We start from the raw sequence: 10,910 nt of genomic DNA, 5'->3' as shown, positions 1-10,910 counted from the left end.
AAAGAATATGGATCCAGGAAGGGGAGCGGGGTGGAATGTGTGTTTGTGTGTGTGTGTGTGTGTGTGAGAGAGAGAGAGTACATGGTCTTTGTGGGCCTTCATGATTTTTTTTTCAAATGTATATCTCTCTCTCAAGTCTAAACACTGGTCTGCCTTCTCTCCTACGATTACCGTCAGGGAAAACAATTCGCTGCTTCAAGCAGGCGAATGCGCTTTGGAGACGGTCCCTAACCCTGGGGCTCCAGCGCTGCTGTTTCCAGGCTCCCCCCCCACGCATCTACACCAACTCCCATCAAAACAACCTCGGGGGGGGGGGAAAGAGAGTGTGTTGAAGGGTTCGAAACTTTTTTTGTTGTTGTTTTTTAAAACACACACAGTCGCAAAGAAAACGGAGTTTGGGGAAGGCGAACCTCAGAGACGCGGTAGTGAGGAGAGGAAGGAAGGGAGGACGGACGGACTGACTCACTCTGCCGCCTTCAGAAGCCGAGCCTTACGCTTGGAGAAGCGGCTGCCTGTTACAGGCTGAGTCCCTGTGCGGCGGGCCGCCTTGAAACCGAGCCTGACGATGCTTGTTAGTTTCGTGCTTCGAAACTGACGAGGAAAAGGTTTCCATGTTGAGATTGAGCTCCTGAACTCCCCCTCCCTCTCTCTTTCCTTTCCCCCCCTCCCCTCCTCCATTTTAAACAAAAATATATAGAAGCATTTTTTTAAAAAGAGAGAGGAGGGGGGGGGGGAAGGGGGAGAGAAGAGAGAGAAAAATCAGATTTTGTATTTGCAAAAAAAAAGACTGATGGACAATATGTCTATAATCACACAAGTCAGCAAAGAAGAGCTGAGAACACCGCTGCGAGAGAAAGGTAACAATTCTGTAACATTGTATCGATGTGAGTTACATTGTATCTCCTCCCCTATTGTTGTGGTTTAAACAGAAACTTTGTAACAAACTCAACCGCAACATTGTATCGATCCCTCTCCTGCCAGCTCTTGACGGACTTTGAGTCTCCTCTTCCTTTCCGAATTGTAATTTCATGTGGTTTAGTATTCTTTCGCTCTTTTTTGGGGGGGTGGGGGTGGAAAAACAACAGGGGGAAAAAAAAGTCTAGCCCTGTGTCTGTTGAAGATGTTGTTCATCCTGTCTGTTCTCCCTCCCCTCTTTCTCGCCCCCCCCCGTAAAGAGAAACGCCGCCCCGTGAAACCAGTCCTCACTCCGGGCAGGAGAGGTAGATAGCCTCCGGCCCCCGGGAGCCTTGTTTATTTTTAAATGTCAACATTTGGAATAGTGTCGATCTGGGTGAGGTTGATCAGGTAGGATTGTGTTGTTTTTGTGTGTGTACGCCTCTCTTTCTCGCCCCCCCCCCCCCCCCGTTGAAGGGAGAGCGGATGTTTGTGTTGAGTGGAACTTGCTTGGTGGGTGTGTCAGTGTTTTTGAGTCCGCTGCTGCTGGGGGAAGGGGGGAGCCTCGGCACCGCTACAGAATTCAGGGCCCGCCTCCCCGCCAGAAACTGCTCCTCTTTCCAAAAGGCACATCTGCCCGCTTGCCTGGTCTCTTCTGTTTGCAGCCTCGTGTCTGTACTTGTGCCCTTACGCCTAGGTCGTGGGCACTGCCCCTGGGCAGCTGGTGAAGGGGAGGGCTCTGCAGTGATGTGAATGGTTGTGAGGGGCTGGCAGTGTTCGTACAGGGAGCATGGAGGTTGTCAAATCTGCCCTCTGCCCAGTCTGAGGTACACACAGGGTCCTCTGGTCAGCAGTGCTCTGCTCGTCGTGACTTGCTGATCACCATCACTTGGTATTGAGCATCAAGTCTGTTCCTTCGGCATTATCTGAACTGTTTTTGTAAAAAAAAACTGTCGAGTGCAATCTTACTTTGAACTACCACATCTTTCACAGTGCTGGCTGGCTTCGTGTTTAATCGGAGTGACAGTCCGTACCCACATACTGCCCACCCAGTGTCAGTACTGAGGGAGTGCTGCACTGTCAGGTGAAGTGCTAAACGGAGGGATGGTCAGAGAAGATTCTGAGCCCACTATTCCAGAGAAAAATACGGAATTTCTCCCATGTCCTGCACAAATATTCATCCCTCAACCAAGTTATTCAATCATTGTCACCTTGTTGCTTGTGGGAGGTTGCTGTGCGCAAATTGATCACTCTTGTTTCCTACATTTCATGCAAAGTGTTTCATTGACTGCACAGCACTTTGGGAGGTCCTGTGGTATGTGTAACAGATAAGTAAGTTCCCTAGCCTAAGGAAGAGCCTGTTTCCTATTGAGAGAGTTGAGCAGGGAATCACCAGACTGATGCCCTGGTTGTACTGAGCAGAAATTGATTGAAGTGGACAGAGTTTAGGGGAATGAAGGGTGATTCCCATAGAAACTTACAAAATTCTGGAAGGGGAAAATGCAGAAAGGATATTTCCTCAGGCTGCGGCTCAGTCTCAGGATAAGGACAGCCCAGTTAGGAATGAACTGTGGAAGAAGCTCATCACTCAAGGAATAGTGAATCTTTGGAATTCTCTGTGGAACCAAGTACTGTACTAAGTAGAATCAAGATTTGTAGATTTCAAGATATTGGTCACATTAAAGACGATGGGAATAGGGCAGGATGATTGTGTTGAGGTGGTATAGAATGGTGGAGCTGGTTTGAAGGGCCGAATGGCTAATTTGTGCTCCAACTATTCTGAAGTCAAGCTTCCTTTAACTTCTGATAGAAGTATCTTTCAGATGACATCCTCAGAATACCCTCTCTTTTGGCTGTTCACCTATTTCCTGCTGCAGTGCTTTGGGATGGGGTTTCTACACTGAAGTGTAAATGCAGTGCAGGGAGGTATGCAGCAGCATTCAGGAGTGAGTGCTGGTCACAGTGTCTCCAGCCAGAGGGAGAACAGTGAAGCAGGTCTGATCACTGTCTGACAGCCCTTGTCCCGCCAATATCCTCCTCTCCACAGCTGGAGGTGAAGTTGTTCTGAACTGGGTTTCCCTACATGGTCAATTATTCTGGAGTGACTTGGTGAAGAGGTTTCCTGGAGCATTAGGGAGTCATGATGGAGAGCAACTGTGAATCTCCTCGATCTTGACCATTCATGGGGTGAGGGGTATCATTGGTTAGACCAGAATCAGTTGCCTTGGAGCCTTCTTGAACTGTTGCTGACTGTGCGCTGTAGGTTCACTCGCAGTGTCCCTTAGGGAGGGAATTCAAGATTCTGACCCAGTGACACTGAAGGAATGGTGATGACATATTTCCAAGTCAGGATGCTGATTGGCTTTGAGGGAGACCGACAGGAAAGAATTTCATTCCTATCGATCTGCTGTACCCTTCTTCCCACCGCACCCTGCCACCCCCCAGAAGGCTGCCTTGGCAGCTGATTGGGCTGAGGCTGAGGCAGCTTTGGCCAAATGGGTAGAAGACGATGGTAAAATTTGGCTGAACACTGTACCCCAGTGTTATACAGTGACAGACCTGTCCCCACCTGGACTGTACCCCAGTGTTATACAGTGACAGACCTGTCCCCACCAGTACTGTATCCCATTGTTATGCAGGGATAGACCTGTCCCCACCAGGACTGTACCCCAGTGTCTCACGGGGATAGACCTGTCCCCACCAGTACTGTACCCCAGTGTTATACAGTGACAGACAGTACCGGTGGGGACAATATCCCATTGTAATACAGTGACAGACCTGTCCCCACTAGTACTGTACCCCAGCGTTATACAGTGACAGACCTATCCCCACCAGCACTGTACCCCAGTGTTATACAGTGACAGACCTGTCCCCACCAGTACTGTACCCCAGTGTTACAAAATGACAGACCTGTCCCCACCAGTACAGTACCCCAGTGTTATACAGTGACAGACCTGTCCCCACTAGTACTGTACCCCAGTGGTATACAGTTACTGGGTAGTCTGTCATGTCACAACTGCACAATAGGGCAATTAGAAGGTGCTAATCTGGGTCCACTAAGATCTGAGACTATTTGCTTCCACTGTTATTACAAGGAACTGTAACCATAGGGCATTGTATTGTCTGTACATTTTAATGAACCAATCCTGGTAGCACACCGGGATTGAAGAGACAGCTCACTGGAGAGCAATGCACTTACAGGCCAGTTAGTGATAATTGCCAATTGTTGGGAAATATTGTCAACTGATGACGTTACAGCATAGTGAAGAAGTTTAAGTCTCATTCCCATTGACAGACCTGTCCCCACCAGGACTGTACCCCAGTGTTATACAGGGACAGACCTGTCCTCACCAGGACTGTACCCCAGTGTTATACAGGGACAGACCTGTCCTCACCAGGACTGTATCCCAGTGTTATGCACTGACAGACCTGTCCCCATCAGTACTGTACCCAGTGTTATACAGGGACAGACCTGTCCCCACCAGTACTGTATCCCAGGGTTACACAGTTTTAGAACAATAGCTGTGCTGCTATCCTGGCAGAGCTCAAACAGGAGAGGAAAATATTGATAATGCAGGATCAGTCAACAGTGAACCATCCAATAGACAGGGATGGTGTACCAGAACTTTCCTGTGGAATATTTTCATGGGAAGGCTGCCTTTGGAATACTGTGTACAGTTCTGGTTTTCCTGCTGTATGAAGGATGTTGTTCAACTGGAAAGGATGCAGGGAGGATTTACAGTGATGTTGCTGGCACTAGAGTCTATGAGTTATAGGCTAGGGCTTTTAGCCCCTGGAGCATTGGACTCCTTGCAGGGGATTATAAAATTATAAGGGACTTAGATCGGGTGAATGACCAAGGTCTTTGCCCTTGGGTCGGGGAGTCCAAAACTAGAGTACGTAAGTTTAAGGTGAGAGGAGAAAGATTTTAATGTTTCCCGAGGGGTAACATTTTCGCATAGAGAGTGCTGCGCATGTGGGATGAGCTTCCAGAGGAAGTGGTAGAGGCTGGTACAATTACAACATTTACAATGCGTCTGAATGGGTACATGAATAGGGAGAGTTTAGACAGATATGTTGCAAATGCTGGCAAATGGGACTTGGTCAGCTTGGAATGTCTGGTCAGCACAGATGAGTGAACTGAAGAGTCAGTTTCCATACTGTATGACTCTATGATCTGTCGTTACCAGTACTGTATGCCACAGGGTTATACAGGGACAGACTTATTCCCACTATTACTGTATCACAGGGTTATACAGGGACAGACTTATCCCCACCATTACTGTACCCCAAAGTTTATTGAATCCATGTGCTTCCTCCAGAGCCCGGTATGGATTGGTCAGATTGAGAATGATGCTGTGTGTAGTCTCAGTGTTGTTTTGCTGATCTTGCGATGTCCTGCAAATTGTGCTTTTCCCCCAACTGATGCTGTGAGAGGGAACACATCACATAACCGCCATTACCATTTCATCATTCTGCACTGATCAATGTAACATGGTGTGTGTTTCTGTGTAAACATCCAAAGCAGAAGTTGCAAGTGTACGATTCTTTTACGGAGTGTCAGGGAGATTTGCTGGTTCTGTGTGTCTTTGCAAGGGCTCTGTGGGAAATTTGTTACTGATGGAGACAAACTGGTCTCTGCGGTCTGTTCACCATCTTCCTCTCCTTTTCACCCTTATGGATGGGCATTACATATTGAGTAAGAGAAAACAACTTTCAGATAATGCCTCTTTGTAGCAGCCCTGGCCCTGTATGGCTTATTCTATGCAGATGAAATGATAACAGTTTGGACACGGGAGATGAATATGACGGTGTGTTGTTAACACTTGTTTTTTTTTACCCAATTAACATTTCTTCTCCCATATCTGTGAGAGTGTTTGTAGTTTGTTATATAGAGGGAGCTTTACTCTATCTAACCTTGTGCTGTACCTGTGCTGAGAACATTTCATGGAGACAGTGTTTTCGTTTTAAAATTGGCTAATGGGCAGAAAACAAAGAGTGGGGCTGGGGGGTTCTTTTCAGGTTGGTGACCCGTGACCAGTAGGGTTCCACAGGGATCAGTGCTGGGACTGCCACTGTTTACAATATATATAAATGACTTGGAGGAAGGAAGTGAATGTAACGGAGCCAAATTTGCAGAAGACACAAAAATAGACCAAAGGCAGGCTGAGAGACGGATACAGACAGTTTACAGAGAAATATTAATAGGTTAAGTAACTGAGCAAATGGCGTATAATGTGGGAAAATGTGAAGTTGCTCATTTTAGAAGGGAGAACAAAAGAACAATATTATTTAAATGGAGAGAAACTGCAGAAAGCTGCATCACAAAGGGAGTTTGGGGTCTTGTGCAAGAAACACAGAAAGTGAGCGCACACGTGCAGCAGGTAATCAGGAAGGGTCATGGAATGTTGGCCCTTCTCTCAAGAGTGGCTAGAATAGAATCTGTACAGTGTGGGAACCATCAGCCCAGGTCCACACCGACCCTCTGAATAGCATCCCACTCAGACTCATGCCCCTACCCTATTCATGTAACCCTGCATTTCCACCCAGCCTGGACACCATGAGCAATTTAGTATGGCCAATCCAGTTAACCTGCACATCTTTGGACTGTGGGAGGAGACCAGAGCACCTGGAGGAAACCTTGCTCAGACACTGGGTGAATATGCAAACTCCACACAGACAGTCACTTGAGGGTGGAATTGAACTCCAGTCCCTGGTGTTGTGAGGCAGCAGTGCCAACCACTGAGTCGCCATGCTGAGTTGGAGTTTAAGAGTAGGGAAGTCTTAGTGCAGCTGTACAAGGTGCTGGGCAGACCACATCATGAGCACTGGGAGCAGGCTTGGTCTCTTATTTAAGGAAAGACATTATATTTGAGGCAGCTCAAAGAAGGCTTTGTCTCATGAGCAAAGTTTGGGACTGTACTCGCTGGAGTTCAGAGAAATGAGAGGTGATCTCATTGACCCTGTCAAGCCCCTTAAGAATCCAATGCTGAGAGGATGGTTCTCCTCATGGGAGAGTCCAGGACCAGAGGGCGCTCTCTCAGAATACAGTGACACCAATTTGAGATGGAGATGAGGAGGAATCACTTCTCCTGAGGGTTTGGGAGTCTTTGGAATTCATTGCCACAGAGAGCTGTGGGGCAGAGTCCTTGCTTATATTTAGGACTGAGATGGAGAGATTTTTTTTTAATAGATATTTTTATTGAAAATTTAACATTTTTACAAGTTTACAGAATAAAAAATAACCCAAGTATAAACATTGGTATACAATTAAATCTTAAATAAATAATAACCAAAATTTAACGAAAGAAAAATACCGAGAGAAAAAAAAGCAAAACTCCACTAACTACTAATCTAACCTACAACTAACCAGAGTGTATGATTAAGTTGGAGAGATTCTTGATCAATTGGGGAGTTTAGGGGGAAAGATTAACGTGAATATGAGGAATATCAGATCAGCCATGATCCTGTTGAATGGGGGATGAATGGCCCGCTGCTGTTCCTATTTCTTACGGGATTATGGTGTAAAAGAGGAGGAGTTTTGTTTTGTATCTAATCCTGTGCTGTCCATGTCCTGGGAGTGTTTGATGGGGACAGTGCTGATGACACAAGGATAGGTGTAGGGACAGGTAATGTTGAGGAAGTGGGGAGGCTGCAAAACGTTGTTGTCAGGGTTGGAGGATTTGAGCTGCAGGGAGAGGCTGAACAGGCTGGGGCTGCTTTTCCTGGAGTGACAGAGGCTGAGGGGTGACCTTATAGAGGTTTACAAAATTATGAGGGGCATGGATAGGATAAATAGACAAGGTCTTTTCCCTGGGATGGGAGAGTCCAGAACTAGAGGGCATAGGTTTAGGGTGAAAGGGGAAAGGTATAAGAGAGACCTAAGGGGCAACAATTTCACGCAGAGGGTGGTGGGTGTGTGGAATGGGCTGCCAGAGGAAGTGGTGGAGGCTGGTACAATTACATCATTTAAGAGGCATCTGGATGGGTATATGAATAGGAAGGGTTTGGAGGGATATGGGCTGGTTGCTGGCAGATGGGACGAGATAGAGTTGGCATATCTGGTCGGCATGGACGGGTTGGAGCGAAAGGTCTGTTTCTGCGCTGTACATCTGTAGGAGTCTATGACTTGGGCGAGTTAGGAGAGTGGGCAAAGAAGAGGCCGATGGAATACAATGTGGGAAATTGAAAGGTTTTGCACTTTTGAATAGAAAGAATAGATGTGTAGATTATTGCCTAGGTAAGGAAAGACTTTGGAAATCTGAAGTACAAATGGACTTGTGAATCCTAGTTCAAGATTCAGTTAGTATTTCGGAAGGCAAATGCAATGTTAGCATTCGGTTCAAAAGGGCTGGAATACAAGAGCTGAAATGTACTGCTGAGGCTGTATAAGGCTCAGGTCAGATTGATTTTGGAATATTGTTAGTAGTTTTGTTCCCTGTAACTAAGGAAGACTGTGCTGGCCTTGGAGGGGGACCCAGAGGAGGTTTACTAGAATGATCCCGGGGATGAAGGGCTTGTCATATGAGGAGTGGTTGAGGACTCTGGGTCTATACTCGATGGAGTTTAGAAGGATGAGGGAGGTCTGATTGAAACTTACAGAATACTGAGAGGCCTGGATAGAGTGGCTGTGGGAAAATGTTTCCGTAGGAGGAGGGACTAGGACCCAAGGGGCACAGCCTCAGAGTGAAGGGACGACCCTTTAGAACTGAGATGAGGAGGGATTTCTTGAGCCAGAGGGTGGGGAATCTGTGGAACTGATTGACTTGGTCTCCACAGCCCCCAGTGACATTGAGTGAACTTAAGACAGAGAGAGATTCTTCATTAGTAAGGTTATAGGGACAAGGCAGGAGAAGAGAGTTGATAAACATATCTGCTACAATCAAATGGTGGAGCAGACTCGATGGGCCGAATAGACTTCTTCTGTTCCCATCTCTTGCAGTCATATGTAGAGGGACCCTTACTGTGTGTCTAACCCAGTGCTGTCCCTGTCCTGGGAGTGTTTGACGGGGGACAGTGTAAAGGGAGTTTTACTCTGTATCTAACCCCGTGCTGTTCCTATTCTGGGAGTGTTTGATGAGGGGGATATTGAGGGTGTTGCTTAAAGTTACTGTTCAATCTGCTTGCCTTGCACCGTAGCTACTTGTTTGATTGTGCTGTCGTGTGACTGATCATTCTGCAGACTTCTCCCCAACTCTCACATTTCACAGTTATCCACCAGGAAGGGTGGATGGGGACCAGGAGCTCGAGTCAGTGACTGCAACATCCCGAGCCCACTCACCCACTCCCTCGTTCCACCAGATTTGTAACTGATCCAATGGCACTGAGGCCAAATCTAGCAACAACAACAACTTGTACAAAGCAGCGGAACACCCCGCGGCGCATATACAGCAGTATCACCCAACACAAAGTGACACTGATTCAGACAGAGAGATACCAGAACTGGAGATGCTGTCTTTGAGATGTCAACCCAAGGTCTGGCCTTCTCATGGAGGCATAAACAGTCCTGTGGCTACTGGTTTTGAAGAATAATCAAGATGTTTGTCCTGTGCTGTTTAGTAAATAATGAGGGGAAAGCAGGTAGAATGTTGTTATTGACCGCGAGGGGCATTGAATTCAGGTTTATGTGTCAGTTACATCGGGCACTGCTGAGACCATGTCTGGAGTACTGTGGACAGCACTGGCCATCTTGTGGCCATGATAGACTGTCAGTGCATTAAAGGGCAGTCCAAAGCAGATTTGGGGGAGGCTGGTTAGCTCAGTTGGCTGGACATCTGGTTTGTGAAGCACAGTGATGCCAACAGCGTGGGTTCAAATCCTTTCTCTATATCGGTGAGACCAAACATAGACCTGGTGTCTGTCTCACTGAGCATCTCAGCCTGACCTCCCAGTCGCCGCCCATTTCAATTCCCCTTCCCACTCTCTTTCCGACATGTTCATCCTCCGCCTCTTCCATGGCCGCAGTGAATCAGACCGCAAATTGGAGGAACAACACTTTGTCTTCTGCCTCGGCTGCCCGGAGGACTCGACGTTGAGTTCTCCAATTTCAAATTACCACCTTTCCCATCCCGCGACTCCTGTTCCAGCCTCTCTGCCTCCCTCCCATTCCTCTGACTGACCCTTCCTTCCTGCCTCCAACCAGATTGATCCCTCCCATCAACCAACCTGTGTTCACCTATCCCTACCTCACCATTCTGCTACTCCCCCCACCGCCCCGTATCTGTAGCTCTCCCTACCCCACCCCCATGCCTGAAGAAGGGGGTTACACCCAAAACGTTCACTTCTCCCCCTCCGGATGCTGCCTGGCTTGCTGTGTGCTTCCAGCCTCCTGTTTGTCTACTTTGGATTTCCGCACTGGCTGAGGTTACCATGAAGCGCACTCTTTCTGAATCTCTTCCCACCTTCCCCCCCCCCCCCCCCCCCCCCCCCCCCCCACAGCTTGAGGTTAAACTCCCCACCAGTCACCTCACACCCACAGACAGCAATCCTACAATTCTCTGGGACTGTGGTGACTTTACATTTTACTGGGCTGAAACCTGGCATGAGCAGATTGGTGAGACCAGGTTAGGTTCATGGAGCTGGAAAAGTACAGCTGGTCAGGCAGCATCCGAGGAGCAGCAGAATCGACGTTTGGGCATAAGCCCTTCATCAGAAATTAGGGGGTGGGGGAAGGGGGCTGAGAGATAAATGGGAGGTGGGCATGGGGGCAAGGTAGCTGGAAAGGCGATAGGTAAATGCAGGTGGAGGGTGATGGTGACAGGGGAGGGGAGGGTGGCCTGGACAGGTGGGAAGGAATATGGGCAGGTCAAGAAGGCAGGGCTGAGTAGGAGGGGTGGATCTGGGATGAGGTAGTGGGAGGTAGGGGAGGTGAAACTGGTGAAGCCAAAGTTGATGCTGTGTGGTTAAAGGTTAGGTTCATAATCTCTGGAGTTTAAAACAATAAAAGGCAAGCTGATTGAAACATGTTACACATTGAGGGGATGTGACTGGGAGTGGGTGAGAGGGAGGGAGGGGCA

The 10,910-nt window shown here is 47.9% G+C and overlaps 1 protein-coding gene across 1 annotated transcript in view; it reads left to right on the top strand.

Annotated features, from left to right (window-relative positions):
- Positions 1-265: 265 nt before the first annotated feature.
- Positions 266-10,910, top strand: part of LOC140482478 (carboxy-terminal domain RNA polymerase II polypeptide A small phosphatase 1-like) — a 39,548-nt gene continuing 28,903 nt past the window's right edge. Inside the window, exon 1 of the mRNA XM_072580010.1 lies at positions 266-857. Within this exon, the coding sequence (XP_072436111.1) occupies positions 791-857 (67 nt within the window). The 5' untranslated portion in view covers positions 266-790. The remainder of the gene's footprint in view (positions 858-10,910) is intronic.

This window comes from Chiloscyllium punctatum, chromosome 10, assembly GCF_047496795.1.
Source record: "Chiloscyllium punctatum isolate Juve2018m chromosome 10, sChiPun1.3, whole genome shotgun sequence".
Classification (NCBI taxonomy): domain Eukaryota; kingdom Metazoa; phylum Chordata; class Chondrichthyes; order Orectolobiformes; family Hemiscylliidae; genus Chiloscyllium; species Chiloscyllium punctatum.
Note: the sequence above shows the minus strand (reverse complement) of the source record. Positions and strands in the feature narration are given on the sequence as shown.